At 37.1% G+C, this 26,671-nt stretch overlaps 1 protein-coding gene across 1 annotated transcript; it reads right to left on the bottom strand.

The window, feature by feature from the left end:
• Window positions 1-541: 541 nt before the first annotated feature.
• On the bottom strand, window positions 542-12,276 carry LOC112715561 (clathrin heavy chain 1). Its single transcript, XM_025767330.3, has 30 exons — window positions 11,797-12,276; window positions 11,289-11,493; window positions 9,999-10,087; window positions 9,827-9,905; window positions 9,578-9,705; window positions 9,032-9,130; window positions 8,799-8,907; window positions 8,356-8,435; window positions 8,053-8,280; window positions 7,900-7,965; window positions 7,328-7,444; window positions 6,936-7,133; window positions 6,645-6,761; window positions 6,435-6,494; window positions 6,205-6,291; window positions 5,933-6,016; window positions 5,692-5,826; window positions 5,546-5,608; window positions 5,361-5,465; window positions 5,161-5,273; window positions 4,789-5,041; window positions 4,552-4,688; window positions 4,197-4,475; window positions 3,121-4,123; window positions 2,471-2,956; window positions 2,205-2,375; window positions 1,933-2,118; window positions 1,381-1,503; window positions 1,171-1,281; window positions 542-1,066 (listed from the first exon to the last, which is right to left on the bottom strand). Exons 1-30 carry the CDS (start codon window positions 11,842-11,844, stop codon window positions 899-901), a joined length of 5,127 nt encoding a protein of 1,708 aa, XP_025623115.1. The 5' UTR covers window positions 11,845-12,276; the 3' UTR covers window positions 542-898.
• Window positions 12,277-26,671: the final 14,395 nt, after the last annotated feature.

Below are 26,671 nucleotides of genomic sequence, written 5' to 3'. Positions count from 1 at the left end.
CATGGGCACAAAATCTGAGATTATTATCATATGAGAAAACAAAATAAAATGTCAACGCCTAAATATGACTAACTGATTGGAAACTGGAAGTCAAACCCGACCTTGAAAGACATCTTGCTGTCAACACTTGGCTCATTTTACAAATGAAAACTCTCAGCATTTTTTAAATTTCCGTCTTAAGTGCTCATGGGTGTTAATTAATTGTCACTGGCAAGTGAATTTTCGCGATTGTCAAAAACTCCAAATATTCACTGCTACAATCAACTGCAAGTGAGGAGCGACACTTTTTTCAATGGCACAAATTCTCCACAAACCCTTATAATAATAAACCCGTATTATTATCATCATCATCATCATTATTATTATTTTAGAAATACAAAAAATTTAAATTTTTAATGGATTTGTTTTGTATCTATAAAATAAAATTTAAAATCTCACTAATTATCATGTGTCCTTAAAACACATATTAACTTAAATCCTTATTGTTTAGTGGACAAGGACAACATAGTAGCATGCCAACATATATATATATATATATATATTTGTCAAGATTCGAGAAAATTTGGAATATATCAAAAGCCAGCGTTTTTCATACATATACTTTAGAACAATTCATTAATCCTCGGCTAGCTGTAGTAGCAGCAGCCCAAAAAAATGCCTCAACTACCAAAACGGAAACAAAAATATGACACAAACCCCCCCCCCCCTCTCCCCAAAAAACCCAAAAGCAGAAAGAATACAATATATTTTTTCAACTTGAACTCGACCTTCATCATAAGGAAAGAATAATGCATTAAAATTCCGCAAGAAAATCTTGAACTCTCCCAAACGGAAGCACATTGTTCTTTATACAGATTACAGACCGATCATTGCTGAACTTACCACAATTGTTTGAAAATCAGTAGGTGCTGCCCATTGGTGGCATGCCGAAAGGAGGCATTGGAGGCATCCCCAAACCACCCATTGGAGGGGGAGGGGCAAACCCACCTCCCATACCTGCTGCTCCTCCCATTCCAGGCATTGGTGGTGCAGGCAAAGCAAGAGGTAGCAATTGAGCATACATGTTCTGTAACACAAGACATATTTCATACATTCAGTATATAGTACTATAACTTTAAGAAATTATGGCCATGTTATTGGAGTGAGTAATGAAATGGCCAAATGAATTACCTGTTGTGCAATTACTTCCTTTTCTTCTTGTTCTTTAGCTTTCACTTGGTTCTGTGCTTCAATTCTGTCCTTCACAAGTTCATCAACTTTGCCGGTGTACTCACGGATAAACTACAACAGCAACAAGACAAGTATGAAGGTAAGATGATAGAAAAGGATGAACATGAGCTGCATTATATGTTTATATGATAACTTATATGAAACACAAACCTGGAGAAGATATGGGAAGGCAAAGTCGATCATATTGTTTACCCAAGCCAGTTCAAGGGCAATGTCTGCCCGGATCAGATCATAGCAAACAAACAAACAAGAGGCAAAGCATTCCTTCTTTCCCTGTATAAACCAGATGAAAATATATATATATATATATATATATATATATATATATATATGTATATTATATTATCACCCTCATTCAATTGGATATGCCTCAATAAAATTAATAACATTTTGAAGATTAAAAATTCAGAACATAAGGTATGAAAATTAAATCATAACCCTACAATGATCAGAGTAAACTATAACCATAGGCATGACGACAATGGAAGTACTAATAATGCTAGTTACAAATTGTTACTCTCTGTGAACTACAACAATCAAATGCTAAAGACACCATAGGCAACAACATGCAATAAACAAGACATGACGATTTAGCATCTTATAGCTAAAATCCAGAAAAAAAAAAAAAAAAAAAAAAAAAAAAAAAAAAAACACAACAACAACAACAACTTTTTTATTTCTGGTATGAAATAAATTTGATACCTGATCAATGAAATAAACAAGCAACTCCTCAGCAAGTTCACGCTCCCCAGATTGTGAGGCTGTCTCCATGGCATCTTTGTAGAGGTTATCCTTCTTTGACAGGGCAATAGACTGCTTCCACCTACCTGCCTTCTTGTAAATATAAGCTGCAACACGTCTCATTTCAAGAAGCTCATGCTTTTCAATCTGCATAAATATATAACAATATTACAATTATCAATCAGGTTTCTTAACAGAAATCAGAAAATAATTAGTGAAGATTTGTGGATCACCTTCTGTGCAAGGCCTATTTGATCAAAGTTATCATGAAAATCAATTGACTCGCGCAACCTATCATAATCTTCCTCCTCAACATATATCTCATTCAAGGCTTCATTAACTGTAGAGACATTGTTGCTCTGCACTGCAACCATGTAAGGCTTGACAAGGCGAAGGTGACCCGCCTATGGAACATTAAAAGAAAAAAATTTCTTGAGTGCTATATAAAACAGGTTATACAATAAGATTTAATGAAAATTTTTTCCATTACTGATGCTACCTTCCGCATGATGTCAACAACACGAGCATGGTCAACACGAAGTGCAAGGACATTCAGAACATCATTGATAAGATCGGGATGCTCTTGCAAATAGAAGTGAACAGCCTTGTAATACAACTCCACATTTGCAACTTTGACGATAACATCTTTGAACTGCATGTGATCCCATGCTTCAGGCGAATGGTTCATGATGGTGGTTGCAGCATTATCAAACTCATCATATTGGATATACAAATAGGTCAGTTCCTTCCAATGCTGTTGCTCATCACAAGCTCTTATGAGTTTTGGAATATTGAGTCGCGTTGCAAATAGTTTGATATGCTCCATAAGCTTCTCATAACGGTATCTAGCATACAAAACTCCCAACTCGGTGAAGATGCCCATATGTGCCCGTTCTAACCCTAAACCACTCTCCATGAGAGAGATTAGCTCATTGAAGCAACCTCTATTTTGGTAATATTCACTAACTTGTTCCAAGTCATCCACCTATGAAACTCACAAGAACAATCAACATATTAAGCATAGGAAATACAATAAACTCACTAACAGAACTTAAACAAATATCATTTTCCAATTACAATCTGAAAGCTCATTATTATGAACTTTCCAAACTGAGACAGTTAAAACATTGACAGAAAACAACATACTACCTGAACAATAATGTTGAGTCCACATATTTGGGCCAAACGGAACTCCTCTGCATCAACACATGCAAAGCAAACTTCTTTCCATGTTTTGGCGCTGTTAGCTTTCCTTGCTGCATCTACAGCACCTTGGAACTGTTTCAACTTGACAAGTGTGACAGCTAACTTGGCCCAGTTAGATATAAAAGCATATATAATTTTTGCAGCCTCGTATAGTTCTTCATCATATAATCGGTCACCAACATTTTGAAGATTGGCCACATTTGGCATAAGAATGAACTCCTCAATGTCACTGAGCCTATCAATCTTTGCATATGCATAAATGAGCTCACTGTCCACCTTGGGTTCTTTTGCCTTCTGCCTTACCATCAGCAAGTATTTCACCAAATCATGGTAAACATCAGCATCTTCAGCAGCATGGATAACATCCAAAAATTGTGTGGCATCGTCTGCTCGTATGAATGACTCAATTGCATCACTAACTAGCCCTTCCCTGAGTTGAGCCTTGGCCACTTGACTCCAAACAGCATCCTCTTCAACACGGAAAGCAAACTCCACAGCTCTATCAATGCTATGAATATTATCTAGCAAGACATTGACAGCTTGAACATTTAAGTTGAACTTCTTGAAAATTGCAAATGCTTCCTCATACAACTGAGCTTCGACAGCCATTTCTCCAACTGCAGGCCCATCAAAATTATCCAGTCTATTAATGTAATCCATAACTCTGGATTGATCAGCCTTTATTGCTGTCAAAATGAGCAGATTCTGTAGATTAAAGTTCCCACTGAATGCCGAATTCTGAAGGACAATCTTCTCAAGAAGTTCAATCAGTTCATGAGGTAGATCAGCAGTCATGAAGGCCTTAACAGCTGCAGAAACTTGCTCAGGGCTCTTGCTTTCAGGTAGAGCAGTAGACACAACCTGATCAATAAGTTGCCTTCTGTATGCATTTTCAGGGATAAGAACCTTTTCCCAAAGATCACCATCCATTCTCTCGACAACATATCTGTAATAACATTAGGTAAGCATTGCAGCCAGCTATTATTCAATAAAAGAAAGACAGATAATATACCACAAACCTTGCTTGTAGTTTGAACAAAGAATTTTTATTTGTGACATTGATAAGTTCTTCATCACATTGTCCTCTCCTGTAAGCTACAACGGCCAATGTGGGATCACGCTTCTCACAATATTTTCCCACAACTCGAGAATCATAGTAGGGGTTGGTAGTGAGAAAATGCTCTGGGTTGTTGTTGCTGTCAATGATAATTTTACCCAATGCATTGTGAACATGTACATCCTGGCTTCCCTCACTTACAAGATGCTCCAAGAACTGAGTGAGCAAACGAAGACGATTCCTGCATTTAAAAACAAGACCCAAGAAAAATCAGAAACATGAACACAACGAAAAATTGACTAGAGAACAGATACCACCTCTTCTCACATTCCTCCACAAGGGGCTCCACTGGCAGTAATGAACGAACTGAAAGAATCAAGCCTTTGATAAAATCTTCTGGGCATTCGTCGTCAAGCAGCTGCCCAACAACTAAAGGAGCATTCCCTGGGTTCACCTATAAAGGAGGTGCAAAGTTCTAATTTAGAGAAAGAGAGGGAGGGAGGTAATCACTCATAAAATGAGCAAGGCTATAAAAGCAGCAATGCAAACTATACCTTCTGCACATAGCCTTCAATGTAGCGAAGCATGTTGTTTGTGTACAGATAGCGAGTTAAATCTGGAACAAATCCAAAACGGTCACAAACATTAATCAAAGGCCGTGCATCTGGAAGCTTAGCTTCCATTAGAAAGTTCTTCGTTTTCTCAGGATCATAGAAAGTTGATTCTCTAGTCACACGCTCGACCTCTTTAATTTGTCCAGTCTTTGCTGCAGCCTCAATGTACTTAAAGTGAATTTCAGGATCCTCACTGCCTCATATTATTCAGAGAAGCATATGTTAACAGATATGCAATGGGAAATACCCCCAGCACAGATGGGACCGTTGATCCACTAGCCAAAATAATTTCATTCCAAATGAAAGATTTACCTGGAGCTCAAATATGATCCAAGGAAAAAATACAGTCCTTCGTACGACCTGAACTGCTCGAAGAGCTTTATGCAAGCATCAACACCCAGTTGTTCACAATATTCTTTAGCAACCTGATCAGACATGAGCAAACTTCAAGGGTCATTTGACTATTATTAAGAACTAGAAGTTATGGGAAAGAAATAATGAGACTTTTATACCTGCACAATTATCTGTAGGTTGCCTCTAAGATTGACCAGCAACAGGTCTTTCATGCACTCCAATGCCCATTCTCGTGAGAGAGTACCGAAATACTCTACCAAAGACTGCAATAACCTTATAATGAGTAAGTAATTTTAAGACTAAAATAATGTTGATCAAGAAACAAAAGAAATGGAGAGCATACCTGCGGCTCAATTGCATGTGTGTTTACAATAACACGCTTTATATCCGGCAACTCTGAGTAATGCTGCAAAAAACAATGCAATCAGCAAAAGTACCTCCAGGCTGAACTAGGAACAGAATAGCAAAACACATCTGGTGAGTCATTACTTGCAATGCTCGAACGTAAAGACCAGCTTTTTCACAAAGTTGAGCAATGCGAGGACGGTCATAATGGCTGAACATTCCGTTTGCCAAAATTGCATCAGCAACATTGGGGAAAGTTACCAAATTTATCTCCAAAACCTGAACAAAAAATTCACAAGATGATAATATTAGCATCACTGCAAAAGAAAAAAAAAAGGAACTACAGGAATAGGATACCTATAACAATAAAGTAAAAGATTGAAACCTTTGTCTGAAGGTATCCATGTTCTGGAAGATTGGGCTTCAAAACATCAAGGAGAAAGGCTGTTGCCTCACGGATCAGGTTTCTCTGAGAAGAAAATGTAACCAGAAGCTAATAAATGGATTGTCCAGCAATGCATTCCAAAATAAGAAGGGAGAAACAACACGGTAACTGTTTCTACACTACTTAAACTAGCATGTACTGTGTAATGATCCTAACACTAAATTATTAAATTATGAATCACAACCATTGTTTAATCTCTTTTAATAATTAACCTGAAGAAACAGATCAGTTATGGTGTTGTAATCAACTGGGCAGCCTCCCTCCATTTGAGACATCATTAGTGCAAAATTGACAGCACCCTGCAAATCAAAATGTATACAGTTGAGTTGCACTACTATGGATTGTTTTCTTCAAACCAAGACTAAACTAAACACATAATTTCTATGTCATGGGTGATAAGATAAAACTCAATTAAATTAAAGAACTAAGTGTTTCCTCATACCTGGGGATCTGTCCGTAGAATTGTTTGCAACAGGAACAAGTAGTCAGGTGTGTACCCAACCTATGGAGATAAATAAGTAAAATAAGTATATGCAATGTTCACCTTACAGCCAAGGTAAAATACATAAAGGCCATGGAATCAAAGAATTAAATAAAAATCTAATAGAAGAAATTTCAATATTCTTTGGTCAAAAAAAGAAAAAACACCTACTTGCTTGGAGTATATAAGAATTTTGTCAAACTCTCTTCGCTCGGCAAAAGAAGCAACAACTTTTGGAGTAGCTCTGGCTTTGATATATATTTTTAAAGCAAGATCATTGTCTACAGTCTGCAATCAAACACACTCATCATAATTAAGTCAAGTATAAGCAATCCAACAAGTAGCACAAAACAGCCAAAATTTCAAAATAAAGCATAAGGGGGGGGGGGGGGGGGGAGGGAAAGAAAATAAGAAATAAACAATGAATAACAAATAATTTCAAAGTTTTCAATGTAACCCAACCTTCACAAGATCTCCTAGCTCCTCACTGCATTCAAGCTTGTCCTCTGCCAACCAGTTCTCCAAAAGATTTTTTTTGTTCTGGTTCACGACCAGCCGTGACAGTTCTAACGACTCAAAGGGATTCAGCTTTCCTCTTGTTAGCAGTGTCCCAAAATACTGCAAAAGAGGAGGAGTTTGCCCAGCTTGCACAGGAACACTCTGCCACATATAACACATTACTGTTAACCATTTAAGTTGAATGATTCACCCAAAAACAAAAAATAAAAACAAAAACAAAAAGCAAAAAACAAAAAAAAAAAGAGACAATAAACAAAAATAGTACATTTCCTTTATCACCCAAAGCAAGCAAAGATGACTATCTAGGTAAATTCTGTGGTATCTAATTAAAAAACCTGAAATTTGGCAACTGTATCAGGGGTACGAAGGATTCCTTGTGGAGACTCAGCAGCAAGCTCAGCTGCTTCTTTATACTTTGTTTGAGCAAAGAGTTCATGGAAACGTTCCACTACCTGTAATGTTGACCAAAAAAGATAAATCAATGCAATTACAATATGTAAACTGGAGGCTTCATAGACAATCCGATCCAGGATTTCGTTACAAGACAATAATAGGAGAATATTTTTGGCAACACAACATCCAAACCACTCACACAACTCCCTCAATTACTAAGTAGAACGATCATGTACAAGCATATGATATTGACAGTACAATAACAGACACAACAAAATAAACAATAAGGAAAGGGCAATAACTTATAACTTGGCCTGATCAATGCCTAAAACTAAGATTAGCACATATATAGTAATGCAACACATACAACCACACTTGATGCAAGCTAGCATTTAAAAATTAAATCAAACATCATCAAACTAAACATAGATAATGTCCAATTTCTTCAAAACTTTCCGACAACACCCTAGGAATAAATATTACATTACCAAAGGAAAAAGAGAGATTGACATACCAGCTTCTCAGCACCAGGAAGATTTCCTCTCTTGGCAAGATTAACTGCTAGCTCCAGATTGTTTAACTAAAACAAATACGAAAATGAAATTTGTTAAAATGCACTTGTTTCCCAATTTACTTCATAAAAGTAATCACAAGATTAGAAATATACTTGGCCGCTGACAAAATTTACAATGGTTTGTTCATTGACAGTAGCCAATAACACCTGGCCTCTCCTGTTAATGGCATAAAAGCCTCCCACTGATGTAGCTTCTGATGTCAAAAATATAGGATCTGGACTAATTCTGTTCCGATATACAGCTGTAGCTGTCTCCAAATCATATACAAATAGTAGACCAAGTTTTGTTATCACATAAATCAAACTGTATTTGTGGGATATCTGCCAAAAATTAAACCATGAGTCAAATATCTGCAGAGTTTTAAAATGAACAAGCAGCACCAGCAACTTGCATACCTGCATGGCAACTGGAAAGTCATCTGCAAAATCTGGGGGAAAAAAAAGATCTGCTTGTTTCTTCGTAAACGATGGCTTCCCTGCAAACAAATTTAAAGAGTCAAACATAGGATGATCAATGACATCAAAGATCATGAAGTCATACAAATGATTTAGTTATAACACAAGATCCCTATCTATGTTTAAAAGCCAATACAATGCCTAGTAACCTCTATTGCAAGAAGATCACTATAATTCATACATCCACAATTTTAAGTATATGAAATAGCTATTTTGAGTTCAAGTCTAAACCATGACAAAGGTGCATTATTTGAAAAAGAAAATGGTTGAATGAAAGTTTAGTTTACAAATTTTATATTGAGATTTGTTTGAATAGATCTTGCCAGAGATTAATTACTCACGTCTCACGAGGTAAATGTGATTTAAGAGAAGGATATACAGACCTGGCTGCGCACCCAGCTCAATAACATGCAACTTAGATATAATTTGACCAGCATTAAGTGTCTTTGTGGCAAAAGAAATCAAAACAGAAGGATTTTCGTTTCCAGGAACCTGTCCAATAAGTGCAATTCAACTTAGCTGGCACATAGCAACATCACATAATAGTTTTAAATTATTCCAGTTCAAACTAAATAAAGAAATGAAGAAAAAGAAACAAAATCGTAAAGGGACAAACTTTAAATTGAGCAAATGATGCGGCGTGAGCTTCAAGAGCCTGACTACGCTGTTGATCCACTGAGAATAGTTGCATGTTTCCTTTAACCAATTGTGGTCTCTAAATTGCAGAACAGTAACCAGATCAGACTCATGAATGAAATCCATAGTAAATAGATCATCATTATTTTTAAAGGACCACCTGTCCCAATAGCTTAATTACTTAGGTTAACTGGTTTTATATCTATAGAGTGAAGCCGCCGTGGATGTCGGCAACCATGCTCTGAAACCATTGTTAGGTATCTAAGGAAAGTGGGAAATCACACCTTAAAAGCTAGCTGTTAAAGGGGAAGAACCACTCTCCTTATATACAACATCAAGCATCCCATACTACTCGATGTGGGACTTTGAGCACCCATAATACCCAAGTCCCTAACAATCTACCAATTACCATAAGCTATATTAAGACAAAGAAATATGAGTTAAATTAAAAGAACTAAGCATAGTTTGAATGTAATTAACCAAGTTGCCTACTTATTATGACACAGGCAAGGCACCAGAGACATACCTCAGGGGAACCAGGAGCGATACCAATCAAGACCAACCATTTTTCTGTAGGGTCACATCGATAATTAATGATTTGATTATTTGCCAAATTTGCTGTTCTTTCAAACATCTTCACAGGTTCAGAATCACCTACATAATACATATATCACAGACCAACAAACCATTTAACAATTTCCATACAAGCTACAAGCACATCAACCAAAATGCATAAGATGGAAAACATAACTGAATTAGCAGAATTATGTCTTACCTTCAATTGACCAATGGTATACAGAGGTCTGTGTCACAAGACCCAACAACTTGGGGCTAATCCACTTCCAAAAAACTACCTGTACATAAAACACACATTCCACAAGGATTAACAAAGTTGTCCCTGTCAACCATCGTGTTAAAGTAAAAGCATTCTCGTATATGACAATTACCTGCTCTGCCATCTGATATGATTTCACCTTTGCTTTCATCTCAATATTAAATATTTGAAGGTGATCCTGAGTTGTTCCTTGGAGTTGAGCTTAAAGGGAAGAATGTAGTATATAAGTGCATATTTCAAAAGCAAACAATAATTGAGGTGCACAACAAACAAAATAACATGATATAACCAATAACTTTTCACCAAACGGTTGGAACCCATCTTAGAATTGGTTTGTTTCCTTTTTATGTGGAATTTTTTTTTTAGAAAAATAAAATGAGTATCAAGTATTAAGTGTCTCAATGATGGTTACTTAAATAATATATAACAGTAGAACATTTAATAGAGCAAACCAGATGGGAAATTGAATCAAGATTGGTAATTTATATTAGCTAATTAGTAAAATAAGAAAGCATTTAGAAAAATGTTTACCAGACTCATTGGCTGCATTACGTAATTAATCTTTTATTTTTTTCAAATGAAAAGAAACATTACATAGTTAAGTTCATATATCTTCTGGAAAATTAACTCCAATTAATTCATAGCTTAAAATAAAAAAGCACGAATTCTCCCTTCCATGTTGCATGCATAATATAATAATCTTTTTACCCCACAAAATGGGAGATTGAAAATTAAAGTAAATATTCTTTTCTTCTATTCATGATATTCTATCATTTAAAGACATAATTATAGTATTTTTAAAATAGAGAGAAAAAAAGCCAATTGATTCATATTCTCGAATCAATCAAAGATGCATGCTTCACAATCCGTTGGTGATCAAGATGTTCCAAATATATATATCTACTTGAATTTGCTAAAGACAATCTAGTAAGCAGTACTAATGCATCAGAACTCAGACGCAACTAAGGACTCAAACCAAAAAAATGGCAACTAAGTCATACTACCAGGATGAAGTGGGGATCTATAGACACGTTATTACTGACATCAATGCTTCATGGTTCAACCAGAATTTTTTCACGATGGTGCACTTTTGCCATTTTTGTATTAATAATATACCCCAAGTCCCCAACTCCAAAATTAGCTAGTTTCTTTCACTTGATAGTAAGTTTCCAAAAATACAACAAAAGGTGGCAAAGGAATTTAAAGCTTCTATCCGCCAAATAGGTAATAAAATCAAGAAACTGAAGCTCCTAACAGATCACCATCTCAACAATGACATGCCAATCTCATATCAATACCAAAACGCTCCTAGATTAGATAAATGATCCACGACATCACTAGCCTGAAACGCAAGGCAAGAGTTCAATACAACAACATTAGAGGTACAACAGCTAAAGCCTACCTTTCAATGCAAGGATCCTTGAATTCGGATTCATAAGAGCGGAATCTGCAGTAATAGGCCTTCTCAAAGGCTGCATCGGCATGTTCATATCAATGATCACCACGCTGTTCTGTGGAGCAGTTTCGCGAACGCATATGTACTTATCGGACTCCATCGTCACGTGCGTGAACGTGATGAACTGCGGATTTATGCCAATGCTCGGCAACTGCAAGCAATCACAGAAGAAAAAGAAAAAGTAAATCACATCGCTCAAATAGCAAATTCAGCACAACACAAAAAATCAACGCACAGTAAAACAGAAAGAGAAAAAATCAGATCTACGTAAAAGTAAGCTCAGCAGCACTGAAAAGTAAAGCAGCGAAGTAAATTCATGAAGCTATGGAGCAAAAACCGCAGCGAAACGCATGATTGGTAGAATTATCGAACAACGATGCTGAAGAAAGTAAGTAGCTATTGCTCACAGTGAATAATTGAGCTCAGCAAAGAGTGCGTGAAAAGAAGTGCTTACAGTGAGAGCTTCTCTCATGGAGACGGGAGCGCTGGCGGCGGCCGCCATGGTGGCTTAAATCGCAGGAGTTGGATCTACTGCGGCGGCGAGTGTAGGGAAGAGTAGTGTGGTTGCGGAGCAGAGGATCCAAATTGCTGCGAGATCTGGTGGAAGCAACTTGGACCCTGTAGAGAGAGAAAAGAGAAAGAAGAGAGAGATCTACGGGGAAGAAAAGGAAGAGAAGGTGGTTCAGACTTCAGAGTTCAGAGAGTACTAATAAAAAAGCATAGAGGAGGGAAGAAGGGAAAAAGCAAATGGAATTTGTTAAGAATTGAAATTGAAAAGACAGAGAAGCAATAATCTCGTCTTATTATGCGCTAGCTATGCATTGTAAAGCAATTTAGGAGTGGCAAAAAGAAACATACAACTATACAAGAGAGATAATATCCGTTGCTAGTTACCAGTTACTACTATTACACACAAATAAAATAACACGGTTATAGGGTTAATTCATAAACACTCCTTATTAAATATAAACTATAAAGTGCTGCATATCTTATTATTAATTCATTAAATTTAAATTTTTTTATTATATTTTATTTAAATAATTTGAATTTAAAAAATAATCTTTTAATCAAGTTAGCTATTTTTTTTATAAATTTTAAATATTGAATTGAAGTCTAAAACAAAAAAAAATAGTATATAAATATTAAAAGTAACATATCTATACAAAAAAGAATAACTGAGTTTTAAAATTAAAATAAATAATACATAAAAATAAATTAAAAATTTATGCACGAGATCCAAAAAAAATATATTAGAATCTTAAAAAAATAATATTAAATATATATTATGTATATAATATTAAAATTGAAATAAATTTTATTTTGTGTGAAATAAAATTATAATATTAAATATAAACACAATGATAAAAGATTTTATATTATATAAATTTAATTAAAAAAATATAAATACTCACTAAAAAACAAACAAATATATAATAATTTTATTTTGTATATTATCTAAATTTAATTTAAAAAAATATATACTTACGTAAAAAGTAAACAAATAATAATAATAATAATAATAATAATAATAATAATAATAATAATAATAATAATAATAATAATAATAATTTCATTAGTTATTTATCAAAGTTAAATCTAGTTTCTCAAATATAAATAAAATTATTAGAGAGAGAGAGAGAGAGATTTTTTAAGGAATATTTTAATATTTTAAAATTATAATATAAAATTTTAACCATAATTAAACAACCTTAATTTTAAAGGAGTATTTTATTATTTTCAAGATTAATTCTAAAAATCTATTTTTAATATCTTAAAAATTAAATATAAGAGTATTTTAATGTTTTTAAAATTATTTTAAATTTTTAATTCTTAATACAATTAAATAATATGAATTGGTTCTTATAAATTTACTTTAATATTTTTTAGTAACATTCAAAGGTTGTTGTGTTCTTATAAAAATTAATTACAAGGATATTTTAGTTTTTATTTAAAGTTTAAATTTATAATTTTAATATAATTAAAAAATATTTATTCTCAAAGAGTATTTTATTTTTTATTTTAAAAGGGTATTTTAATATTAAATTAGTATTTTTAATTTTTAATGCAATCAAAGAATTTTAAATAATATATCCTTTAAAGATTTTAAATTAATCATGTTAGTCATTCTGTCACTTTTATTGTTAACAGCGTTAGAATTTGTTGATGTAGTATATTAAATAACATAACAATACACACCTACAAGTCTAATTGACCATTAACATTATTGAATTTGAATTCTCTAAATTTTAAATTTCGCTTTAGAGAATAGGTGTTATCTCTCACCTTGAATAGTTTCTCTCTCATGTTTTTCTTGGTCCTACCTATGAAATAAATGGTGAAAGATCACACTTTACTCTCTAAAGTGAAAATTCAAATTTTAGAGGATCCAAATTCAACATTATTAGTAAATAAAATTAGATCAAATGAATTCCAAATTGAAGAACTTCAAGACCTCAAATTTTCTCCTCAATTAGACTTTATTTTGATCTTATTTCATACATTTATGATGTTAACAGTCAATTAAGACTCTTAGGCTGCGTTTGGTTTTGATCAATTTTTTTCATTCAAAAATTTTAGGAAGAAAAATATAATAAAAAGAGTTATAATTATAAAAAATTAACAAGAATAATGAAAGAAAAAATAAAAAATAAGTTGTGTCTCTTGTTAGTGTTTCTGTATCTTTTTTGGTTGGATGAACACAAAATACACTAACTTAGTGTCTCTGAACACTATGTCTCTGTCCATGTCTCATCTGTCAAACACGATTTTGTGTCTCTATGTTTCTATCTCAATGTCCTGTGCCGGTAAACAAATGAACCCTTAGGTATGTGTTGTAGTGTCACTTAACGCGTCACATTAGCAAATTTTGACCAATCAACAAAGAAAGTGATGAAAAGACTACAATGACTAATTTAAAATCTTTAAAGGACGAGTTTTATTTAAAAAAAATCGAGGACCAATTTGAAAAATGAGTGATCTTTCAGGAACTAATTTGACCATTTCAAAAAAATTTAGTCTTTTAGTCTATCAAGAACTATAAGGATCTTTTAGTCTCTTAAAATAGAATTTAGAAAAAAATTTTAAATTTTTCTTAAAGTTTAACTTTGTTTGAATTATGAAAAAAGTATTTTGATTTTTTTTAAATGAACTAAAAGTGTAATTAAGGTTTTTTTTTAAATCAAATTTAAATATTTTATTTCTAATACAATCAAACAGGATGAATTAATTTTATAATGGAATTTTAAATTTATTTTTTAAAACATTAATTGTAAAAGGTTGTTGTCCCGAGTTATTATTTGAAATCAAGGTGGGGTTTTGAACTTGGACATTGATGCGCCACTGTTTTGTGGTATATTTTTTACGTAGTTTAAAGGATTTCATCAACTTCCTTTACACTTATCCACATAAAATGTATGGTTTTGTGTTTCCTTCCTAATTTCGCTTAATGGTTAAAAACATGCTTTTTAGGCTCTAAATGAGCTATATTTTTATCTTCCTTTATTACCATTCAATGTCGTGATCTATTTGTTAAGTGATCTCAGAGCTTATAGGGGCAAGAATGGTCTAGAAAAGGAAAAGGAAGCACGCATAAGTGGAAGGAGCATAAAAATGCAGCTTCGGATCACGAGCATCGACGCGCACGCGCAGACTACGCGCATGCGTGGGGAGCTGGATCTTAGAATTGGCGCACGAAAAGGGACGCATATGCGTGTCTGGCCAGAACCCCTCATCGACCCGTATGCACGCTTGACGTGTACGTGTGGATCGTAAAAAGCCCATCGACGCGTACGCGTGACGCGCGCACGTGATTTCTTTAATGAAAACGTGTCTGGCGATTTCAGAGAACCTCATGACCCAATTCTGAGTGGAATTCTGGCGAAAAAAGATTAAAAGAGCCAAGGATTGAAGGGGATTGACACTTTTCACATTTTTAGATTTTTTTAGAGTTAATTTTTGGAAGTTACACTTTTAGAGAGAGAGAAATCCCAACTTCTCTCTAGGTTTTTGTCTTTTTCAACCCCAATTGCACTTGGATCCTTTGGTTAGATCTGAATTTGATTCAATTTCACTTTGTTCTAGTTGTAGATCTTTCTCTTCTCCTCTCAATTTAGTGTTCTTGTTACTCTAGCATTGTAGATTTTGGATCTAGACCTTGTTACTTTGATTTCGATTAATGCATTAAGGAATTTCATGTTAATTGTTGTTAATTGTTTGCAATAGATAGCTTTAATTCAATTTTCTTTCTTAATTTCATGATGTCTTCCATTTATGCTAACCAATTGTTTGAGGAAATGTCAACTATAGCTATGGAGTAGAATTTCATTCTTAGCTTAGGGGTTGGATAATTGGAGACATTTGAATTGTCAAAGCTCTTGTTGATTGATAATTGGAAATTGCTAATTGATTTGAATGATACTAACTCTAGTCTTTCCCTAGGATTAGACTAGGACTTGTGGACTCAAATTGATTATCTCTACTTGACTTTCCTTCATACTTAGAGGTTAACTAAGTGGAGCAATAACCAATTGATGTCACAATTGATGGAGATAATAATGATAGGAATTCCAATTCCCAACCCTAGCCAAGGCTTTTATATATATTGATTGTTACTCATTCTTGCTTAGCTCAACCTCTTGTGTCCCTTAGCTTATTTGATTACTTGTTCATTGCCTTTATGCGAGCTTGTTTACCTTTCTCGTATTCAACCTCAAACACCAAGAGATTCCTAACCAATGATGTGCACCTTAGGACAACTCCTAGGGAGAACGACTTGGAACTAACACTCTTGGTTATTGATTTGAATTATGGACACACAATTTCTTTATTTGATGCATTATAGTTTGTTGGTTTAGACTATACTCATGACACAATTCTATTGGAAAATTCTATACCGACAAAGTATAGCTTATCAAAATGGTCCCCCAAAGAGTGTGCGGAATTTCCTCTTGTTACACCCATTACACCGATGAATGCCCAAACCTCTAAGATGATAATATTTTAGCGGCCGCTAATGCCTACTACAATCACCCAAACCAAGGCTATCAACAACAAGGAGGCAACTATAGTCAAGGGGGCAATTTTAATCAAGGGTGGCAAGACAACTCCAACCAAGGGTGGAGGGACAACTCCAACCAAGGATGGAGGGACAATTATAATCAAGGAGGAAGGGATAATGGAGGGAATCAAAGAGGGAACAACAACAACAACCAACAAAATCGATACCAACAAAATCCTCCATACCCAAACCAAAACCAAGGAAGGAACTACCAAACCTACCAACCACCACATCAAAGGCAAGCACTTCCACCCAACCAACCACAAATTACTTACTCCTCCTCATCCTCCAACCAAGACGAGTCAATCCATTCTCTCATTCAAGGACAAAAAGATTTTCAAGCCTCGATTACCTCTAGTCTCACCGGTCTTACATCCACTCTTCAAGCCCTTATAGCCCGTATGGAACCACCCTCTACCTCCACTCCTCAAGCATCAAGTTCTAGTGCTTTACCCTCTCAACCTTTACCCAACCCCAAGGGTGGCATCAATGCTATTACCTTGAGGTCTAGAACCAAGTTGCAAGAGAGGAGTCATGAAGAGCCAAGTCCAATAGAGGTCACTCAAGATGAGGATGTGGTTGAGATAGAAGAGGTTGATGAAGAGGATGAAGCCCAAGAGGTAGTTGAAGAAGTGATTGCTCAACCAAGGGGCAGAATGCCCAAGGGTGGGGATGTCTTACAAGAAGCTATTCCGATACCATTTCCCACATTGGCAAGGAAGACTAAGAAGCAAGTTGAGTTAGACCCCAAAATGGTAGAGATGTTCAAGAAAGTTGAGGTAACCATTCCTCTCTTTGATGCTATCCACCAAGTGCCTAAATATGCAAAGTTTATAAAGGACTTATGTATGCACAAGGAGAAAATTTGTGAATTAGAAACTATACCATTGGAGAGCTCAATTTCCGCTCTAATGGATGGTGTACCAAAAAAGTGTGGTGACCCTGGCCCTTGCCTAGTAACTTGCACCATAGATGGAGTCCAATTTGTTGATTGTATGTGCGATCTTGGCGCTTGTGTGAGTATTATGACATTGTCCGTCTATGAGGTCTTAAAGCTCCCACCGTTAAAACAGTCGGCCGCCTGGTTTGTTTTAGCGGACAAAAGCATAATTTTTGTGGTTGGTATAGCAGAGGATGTTCTAGTGAGTATAAAGGGGTTGGTCTTCCCAATTGATTTCCATATTCTCAAGATGCCCCTAGTGACTCTGGTAGAACATCATCTGTTTTGCTTGGGAGGCCATTCTTGAAGACCTCCCAGTTCAAATTGGATGCGTTTTCGGGCACATACCCGTTTGAGATCAATGGAAGAGAAGTGAGCTTTAATCCTGATGAAGCCATGGGACACCCACCAGAGGATCACTCTATCTTCTGGTGTGACTTGATTGATAATGTTGTAGCCGAAGCCCATCAAGATGGCTTTGATGGAAAGAGTATGAATCAAGACCCAAATGTGGGGAGTTCCCATGTATGTGAAGAAGATACCTTATCACCTCCAATGACACCGGAAGACAAAGTGCCAAGTCATGAACAAAATGCGGATTTGAAGCCACTCCCAACCCACTTAAAATATGTCTTTCTTGAGAAGAACCAAAAGTTCCCGGTAATAATTGCAAGGGAGCTTACTTCCCACCAAGAAGAGAAGTTGCTTGGTGTCTTGAGGATGAACAAAAAGGCCATTCGGTGGAACTTGGTGGACATGGTTGGCATTAGTCCCCAAGTATGTGAACACCAAATTTTCTTAGAAGAAGAAGCCAAACCCGTTAGACAACCTCAAAGGCGTCTAAATCCTACCATTCTAGAGGTTGTGAAGAAGGAAGTCACCCGGTTATTAAAAGCGGACATTATCTATCCAATTTCGGATAGTGAATGAGTGAACCTCATCCAAGTGGTTCCCAAGAAATCTAGTGTTACTACAATCAGGAATGAACAAGGGGAGCTTATAGCCACAAGAGTTCAAAACTCATGGAGGGTATGTATTGACTATCGGCGCCTAAACTTGGCCACTAGGAAGGATCACTTTTTGTTGCCCTTCATCGATCAAATGCTTGATCGCATATGTGGTAAATCTCATTATTGTTTCTTAGATGAATATTCTGGTTATTTCCAAATTCACATTGCTCCCCAAGACCAAGAAAAAACAACCTTCACATGCCCCTTCGGAATGTATGCGTATAAGAGAATGCCATTTGGCTTGTACAATGCACCGACAACGTTCCAAAGGTGTATGATGAGTATATTTGCGGATCTTTTGGAGCAATGCACGGAGGTGTTCATGGACGATTTTAGTGTATACGGGGACTCCTCTGACCTTTGTCTAGACAATCTTGCAAAAGTATTAGAGAGGTACACTAAATCAAACCTTGTGTTAAATTTTGAGAAATGTCACTTTATGGTTAGACAAAGCATTATTTTAGGGCACATTGTCTCTAATGATGGGATCTCTGTTGATCTGGCAACGGTCAATATCATTTCTAGTACCTCTCTCTCGATTGTTGCAAAAGGATGTGGAATTTGAATTGAGTGAAGAGTGCATGGAGGCCTTTGACAAGCTCAAAATTGCTTTGACCTAAGCCCCCATAGTGAGAGGACCGGATTGGACTAGACCATTCGAGATCATGTGTAATGCCTCAAACTATGCGGTGGAAGCAGTGCTAGGTCAGCGCGAGGGTAAAATTTCTTATGTCATTGCTTATGCCTCTAAACTTTTAGATGGAGTGCAAACCAATCATACTACCACCGAGAAACAATTGTTAGCTATTGTCTTTGCCTTGGACAAATTTCGGGCTTATTTACTTGGTTCTAAGGTGGTAGTATACTCGGATCATGTGGCATTAAAATATTTATTGGCCAAAAAGGAATCCAAACCAAGGTTGATAAGATGGGTGTTGCTATTGCAAGAATTTGACCTTGAAATCAAAGATAGGAGTGGTTCGCAAAACTTAGTGGCGGACCACTTGAGTCGCCTTGAGCACACAAAGGGCGATTCCACTTCTATCAATGATATCTCCCTCTTGAGGGCTTGCTAACAATCTCCGAAGTTATCCCTTGATATGCACCTATTGCCAATTACTTGGTTGCTCGCACCTTTCCTCCCGATTTCTCTCAACATCAAAAGGATAAGCTTAAAAGTGAATCCAAATATTATGTATGGGATGACCGATACTTATGGAGATGTGGTGCCGATCAAGTAATTCGAAGGTGCATACCACAATCCGAGCATTAAGCTATATTGGAGGCTTGCCACTCTTCCAAGGGTGGTGGCCATTTTGGTCCTCAAAGGACAGCTCGGAAGGTCTTGGATTGTGGCTTTTGGTGGCCTACACTTTTCAAAGATGCATCCCTCTTTTGTAAATCTTTGTCTACCATGCCTTAGGTTTGGAAATATCTCTAAGAAGAATGAGATACCCCAACAAACCATGTTATTTTGTGAGATTTTTTTATGTTTTGGGTGTTGACTTTATGGGGCTTTTTCCAAATTCTAATGGTTTCATGTATATTCTTCTAGCCGTTGACTATGTTTTCAAGTGGTGGAGGCAATCCCCACAAGAACCGATAATGCTAATATAGTTCTTTCTTTTGTTCAGAATAACATTATATGCCGCTTTGGATCACCACGAGTAATCGTGAGTGATCAAGGCTCGCACTTTTGTAACAAAAGAATGGCAGAGTTAATGAAGAAGTATGGCATCATCCATAAAGTGGCCACGGCGTACCACCCCCAAACAAATGGTCAAGCCGAGGTATCTAATTAGGAAATTAAGCACATATTGGAAAAGGTTGTGAAGCCTCATAGGAAATATTGGAGTTCTCACTTTGAGCCTACCGGACGGCGTACAAAACGCCAATTGGTATGAGCCCATTCCGGTTGGTCTCTGGAAAGGCTTGCCATCTTCCAGTGGAGATAGAGCATAAGGCGTATTGGGCCATAAAAGAGAGCAACACAAGGTTTGGGGTTGGAGTCAAAAGGAAGCTACAATTGGTGGAGCTTGAGAACCTTCGATTGGAAGCCTATCAAAATTCAAGGCTATACAAGGAGAAGATAAAAGCAGTGCATGATCAAAACATAAAAAGGAGAGAGTTTAGAGTCGGAGAACTAGTTCTCCTCTATAACTCTAGGTTAAGGTTGATGCCCGGAAAGTTAAGATCAAGGTGGGAAGGCCCCTATAGAGTGGAGAAGGCCGAACCATATGGAGTCTACCACGTAAGGCACCCTTCAAGCCCCAACATCTTCAAAGTGAATGGTCATCGTCTAAAGCTATACCATGGAGAGAAGATAAAAAGCAACAAAGAGGTCGAGGTGTTCCTTCTTGAGGACGCACCCGAAGGCGAGGAGATTTGAGATCATGACCGTCCAACTTAAGGACGTTAAACAAAAGTGTTTAGGTGGGAGACACCCCACCACCGTATGATCGCTCTTTGTTTCTAGCTCATTGTATATAGCTTTTTGAGCCTTTGTGCTTTTGTGATTGCTTGATTTGTGAATTGTTCATAGTAGGATTGCTTTTGGCTTGATTTTTGTGTTGAAATTGCTCATGAGGAGTTCATTGATAATGGTTTGATTAAATTGAGATATTGAAGAAATGCTTAAGGGTGAGTGTTACATGAGATTTTTGATGTTTTTGACCCCTTTAGCATGCATTACTACTAATTTGTGCTATAATTGTCCCTCCTCATGTGTATGGAAAAAAAGGGGGCCATCCACGCGTGAGCGTACTGTACATGTACGCGTCGGTATGGTTTCGCAACTCTCTAGCAAAAAAATCAGAGAGTTGTTCCTACTTCGTGCCCATTTTGAGCCGAAGGCATAATTGCAACCCACGCGTACGCGTGGGTGACGCTTACGCGTCCCTTGCCATTTCGCACATGACGACGCGTACGCGTCGACTGCGTATTTTGAACTCTCTGGTGCAAAAACCCGAGAGTCATGCCCACTTTATGCCCATTTTATGCCAGGCGACCCACGCGTACGCGTCGATCGCCGTTTTTGAAATATACCCGTATGCGTGCTATGCGCGTACGCGTCGATTGAGCTGCATGCCACTCCTGGTCCAGAATCCAGAGAGTTAGGCCCTTTCTGTGCCAATTTTGTGCCCAAGGCACAACTTTGCCCACGTGTGCGCATCCGTTAACGCGTACGCATCCCTTCTCTTCTCTGCTACCCACGCGCATGCGTGGAAGACGCATATGCGTCGCTTGTCTCAATCACGCATATGCGAGGAGGGCGTGCACGCGTCGATCCCCTGACGCACCTTATACCCAGCGCGCCCTGTTTGGTTCTTGCTTGTTTGCTTTCTCTTTTTTCATATTTTCCATGGGTGTTGAATTTTGAGTTGCTCTCCCTTTGATGAATTATTTTGTTGGTTCTTGATTCTCTTGTGACCATGTGGTGTTATGTTGTTGATTGATATTCCATTTGGGGTTGTACATGTTTGAATTTCTCCTAGTTGCTCATGTATTGAATGTTGCACACCAAGTGTTTGACGAAAGGCACCACACCATTTTAGCTCAATTTTGACTTTGTGTTTTCAACTTGGTGCCTCCTCTTCATACACTTGTCTTTCTTTTTATGCATTAAGCATATTTTGCTTCATGTCAACCATTCTTATGCTCATTACCCATGACTTGCTTCTTTACTATTGATGCTTGAGTTTATCCTTCTCATGCCTTATTGCATGCTTTACTCACTCTTACATCACATGCTAAGTGTTATGCCCCTTGATTTTATTATTGTCATGATCACATGTTACAGCTGTCATGTCCTCGTAACATACCACCCTTTTTGGGGCATTACTTGTCACTTGCATGTTATCTTCCAAATGTTGATTAATTGGGTTTAATGTCCCCCTCTTCCTTTATTTTTCAGGATCTCCACCAAGAAAGGCAAGGAGAAGGCATTGATAAACCACTATTTTATGGTTTACAATATGTTTAATTGTGTGGTTTTATCATGGTCTTTACCCACTTATTCATATAATTAGCATGCATTTATATTTCCTTCCTAAAATTATTACATGATTGAAAACATGCTTCTTTGGTCTTAATTTAGTTAATCTTAATCCTTTCTTATTACCATTCGATGCCTTGATCTGTGTGTTAAGTGTTTCAGGCTTTATAAGGCATGAATGAGTGAAAGATTGGGAAGGAAGCTTGCAAAAATGGAAGGAATACAAGAAATTGAGGAGATGACCAGCGAGAAGTGACGCGTACGCATCAGCGACGCGACCGCGCGGAAGAAAGGAATTCGCAGAGATGCGGCCGCATGAGTGACGTGGACGCGCGGATTGGAAAAGTAGAAGCGACGCGGAGGCATAGACGACACGCCCGCATGGAAAAGAAAAACGCCGAATGACGCGTCCGCGTGACGTGCGCGATCTGCAGAATTACAAAAGTCGCTGGCAGAGATTCTGGGCCGGATTTCAACCCAGTTTTCGGCCCAGAAACACAGATTAAAGTTAGAAAACATGCAGAGACTCATCATGCTTTTCATAATTCAAAATTTTTAGCTTTAGATGTAATTTTTAGTGAGAGAGGTTCTCTCCTCTCTCTTAGGAATAGGATTAGGATTAGAATTTATTTTAGGATTATGATTTCTTTTCACTTCAGGATTATTTTATCTTCATCAGGTTCAATAATTTATGTTTCTCTTCTACTTTTATTTACTCTGATATTTTTAATTGTGTTTGATTGATGTTGCCCAATTGGCTGATGATATTGTCCATGTTAGAATTGACATTTTCTATTTAATATAATTTGAGGTATTTCAGACTCATGATTGCTTTTCTTTAATTTTAATTTAGATTATTTACTATTGGCTTTAATTGATTAATTGGAAGCTCTTGAGTTCTCAACTATTCATGATTGATTGTTATGTCGGCTAATTAACTGGAATTCCACTAATTCTAGTCTTTCCTTAGGATTTGGCTAGGACTTGGGAAATCTAACCAATTGGTTCACTTGACTTTCCCTTGCTTACGCAAAGGTTAACTAAGTGGGATTAACTTCCATTCTCATAGGAGTAACTAGGATAGGACTTCCGAAATTTCATATCTTGCCAAGAGTTTATTTTATAGTTATTTATTTATTTTAATTGTCATTTGAATTACTTGTCATACTTCTTCCTTACTTCCAAAACCCCCAATTTTACCTTTTTCATAGCCAATAATAAGAACATACCTCCCTACAATTCCTTGAGAAGACGACCCGAGGTTTGAATACTCGGTTATCAATTTCAAAAGGGGTTTGTTACTTGTGACAACCAAAACGTTTGTAAGAAAGGTTGATTGCTTGGTTTAGTAACTATACTTACAACGAGAGTTTACTATAACTTCTGAACCATCAATCTTCAATTCTTCAAAATGGCGCCGTTGCCGGGGAATTGCAAACGTGTGCCTTATTATCGGTTATTGTAAATATTTTTCAAAAAAAAATATTTTTCTTTTACTTGTTTATTTGTTTTCTCTCTTCCCTCTTATTTCTGATAGCTATTATGAATTCTCACCCCTCTCGCTTTGAGTTTGGTTCTAATTTTGTTGCAAGGAATGGAAGCTATAACAGGACTATGCATCAAGGTCTAGGCAATCAAAGATAGATGGAGCTAAGAGGATCTGATCAACCCTTTAGGCAACAACATCCTCCTAGATATCATGGACAGAGACCATCCTTTCAACATAACCTCAATCCACCATACTCAAAAGCTCTTTTTCACCATTCGCCACCATATGATCCTTATCCACCCCAACGCCAATCCAATTACTCCCAAGAACCATCATTCCCTTATGCACCATGTCCATATCCATCAAGCTAAGAATCACAGGTTCGCCTTGAAGAATCAGTAAAACAATTTATTGCAACCCTTCATCAATTGGAGCAAGCAATAAATCAATTATCTTCCAGACGTTCAGACACTCAACAGACTCCCATTGGCTTCATGTGGAGAATCTAATGAAGAATGTATTGTGAAGAAGACACAAGAAGCTCCAGTGGACAGCATAGAGCATAACTTCGTACTGGAACAAGTAGAGGACGCTGTCATTGTAGAAGAAGAAGAGTTGGTTGAAGATTTAGGAGATGCTGAAGCTCCACGGGAACATAGAGTCATGGAAAACTCCATCAAGTATGTTACAATTGACACTAAAGAGGATGTTGCACAGCCTCCAATGCAGATATCTTATGAGGAACTGGACAGAGTGATCCAAGACTCAAGTTTTCTAGATGATAATAGTCACCACTCGAGTTCTCCTAGTAACGCACGTGCATCCGCAAGTGAATTCTTTGAGACAGAAGAATCTTCCCCAAGTGAATATGAAGATGATACTGAGGTCGACTTCTCTCAACCTACTATTTATGACTCAAGTAATGAGGAAGATATCAATGACTTTGATCAAGACATGGTTGAAGTTGAAGAAATTTGCAAAGAAGTGGAGGAATTCACAGAAGACCACAAGGGAGTAGAGCTTGCAGAGCCATTAGAAACACCTATCCCACGGCCATTACCACCCAACACAGACTTCAAGTGAGAAAATCCTTAGCATTTGTCTTTACTTTTCCACTTGAATATGGTTTACTTGAAACAGATGGCCAGCTTAGAGCTCTTTGCGGCTTTAAGAGTAAAAGGGAAATGGCTCGTACTCAGTGCTGGTGCACAAGGTTCAATAAGGTTCCATGCTTCAACTCGAAGTGCACGGATTGATATCATGCTCAATTGAATGGATCACAGAGAACGTTTGGTCACCGTGGTGAGAATCTACTTTTTAAACCACCCGGATGGGAACATGTAGATCAAGACGGAGGCGGATTTAAAAGTAAAGCTTGGGATCATGGATTCTATGCTGACATTTGTCACCCCGGGAGCCTGAGAATCTGTTTGAAGCTGCTCAGAAGCTTTACATGCCTAGTTTGGGACCCCGGAGGCTATTGGCATTCCAAGCATTGGTGGAGATTTTTGGATGAATTTAAACATAGGCCGCCATAACAGGAAGCTCATCCAATGTGCAACTTAAGGCCTTTAACCAAAAGTACTAGGTAGGAGACAACCCACCATGGTATGGTCGTTTCCTTTTCAGTTTTATTTCGTGTTATTTATTTTTATTTCCTTTTTAATTGAACTTGAATATTATTCATTCGCATTGCATACTGCGTAATTGCATACCTGCATGAAAAAAGGGGAAAACACGCACGCGATGCGGCAGCGTCGCTGACGCGTCCGCGTCACTAGTGCATTGGGTAGAAAAGAATTGAACAGAGAGTCACGCGAGAGCGTGGCTGGAGACGCGTCTTTAGCATAATTTGACCCCACGTGACCGCGTCGCTGACGCGTCCGCGTCATGTGGGAAAAATGCCTCCCACATGTCCACGTCACCCACGTGAACGCGTGCCCTGAAATCGACGTAAAAAGTGTGTAAGGCCAAAAGTTGGGCTGAAATGGGGCTGGACTCGTGCTAGAAGCACAAGCCCTACCACGCGAACGCGTGCCCCACGTGTCTGCGTCGTTTTTCAAAATAGGCGCGATGGCGTCACCCAAGGATTTGGCTAGAACTTGGGAAATCTGACCAATTAGTTCTCTTGACTTTCCCTTGCTTACGCAAAGGTTAACTAAGTGGGATTAACTTCCATTCTCATAGGAGTAACTAGGATAGGACTTCCGAAATTTTATATCTTGCCAAGATTTTATTTTATAGTTATTTATTTATTTTAATTATCATTTGAATTACTTGTCATACTTCCTCCTTACTTCCAAAACCCCCAATTTTACCTTTTTCATAGCCAATAATAAGAATATACCTCCCTGCAATTCCTTGAGAAGACGACCCGATGTTTGAATACTCGGTTATCAATTTCAAAAGGGGTTTGTTACTTGTGACAACCAAAACGTTTGTAAGAAAGGTTGATTGCTTGGTTTAGTAACTATACTTACAACGAGAGTTTACTATAACTTCTGAACCATCAATCTTAAGTTCTTCAAAATGGCGCCGTTGCCGGGGATTTGCAAACGTGTGCCTTATTATTGGTTATTGTAAATATTTTTCAAAAAAAAAATATTTTTCTTTTACTTGTTTATTTGTTTTCTCTCTTCCCTCTTATTTCTGATAGCTATTATGAATTCTCACCCCTCTCACTTTGAGTTTGGTTCTAATTTTGTTGCAAGGAATGGAAGCTATAACAGGACTATGCATCAAGGTCTAGGCAATCAAAGATGGATGGAGCCAAGAGGATCTGATCAACCCTTTAGGCAACAACATCCTCCTAGATATCATGGACAGAGACCATCCTTTCA

The sequence above is a fragment of the Arachis hypogaea genome, chromosome 10, assembly GCF_003086295.3.
Source record: "Arachis hypogaea cultivar Tifrunner chromosome 10, arahy.Tifrunner.gnm2.J5K5, whole genome shotgun sequence".
Classification (NCBI taxonomy): Eukaryota; Viridiplantae; Streptophyta; class Magnoliopsida; order Fabales; family Fabaceae; genus Arachis; species Arachis hypogaea.
Note: the sequence above shows the minus strand (reverse complement) of the source record. Positions and strands in the feature narration are given on the sequence as shown.

Excerpts from the sequence above, each read along its gene's own strand:
- LOC112715561 (XM_025767330.3), bottom strand. The coding sequence starts at position 11,844 with ATGGCGGCCGCCGCCAGCGCTCCCGTCTCCATGAGAGAAGCTCTCACT. Across the intron at positions 11,494-11,796 it reads CCATGAGAGAAGCTCTCACT|TTGCCGAGCATTGGCATAAA; the intron begins GTAAGCACTTCT and ends GATTGCTTGCAG. Across the intron at positions 5,827-5,932 it reads ATGGATACCTTCAGACAAAG|GTTTTGGAGATAAATTTGGT; the intron begins GTTTCAATCTTT and ends TTTTTTGTTCAG.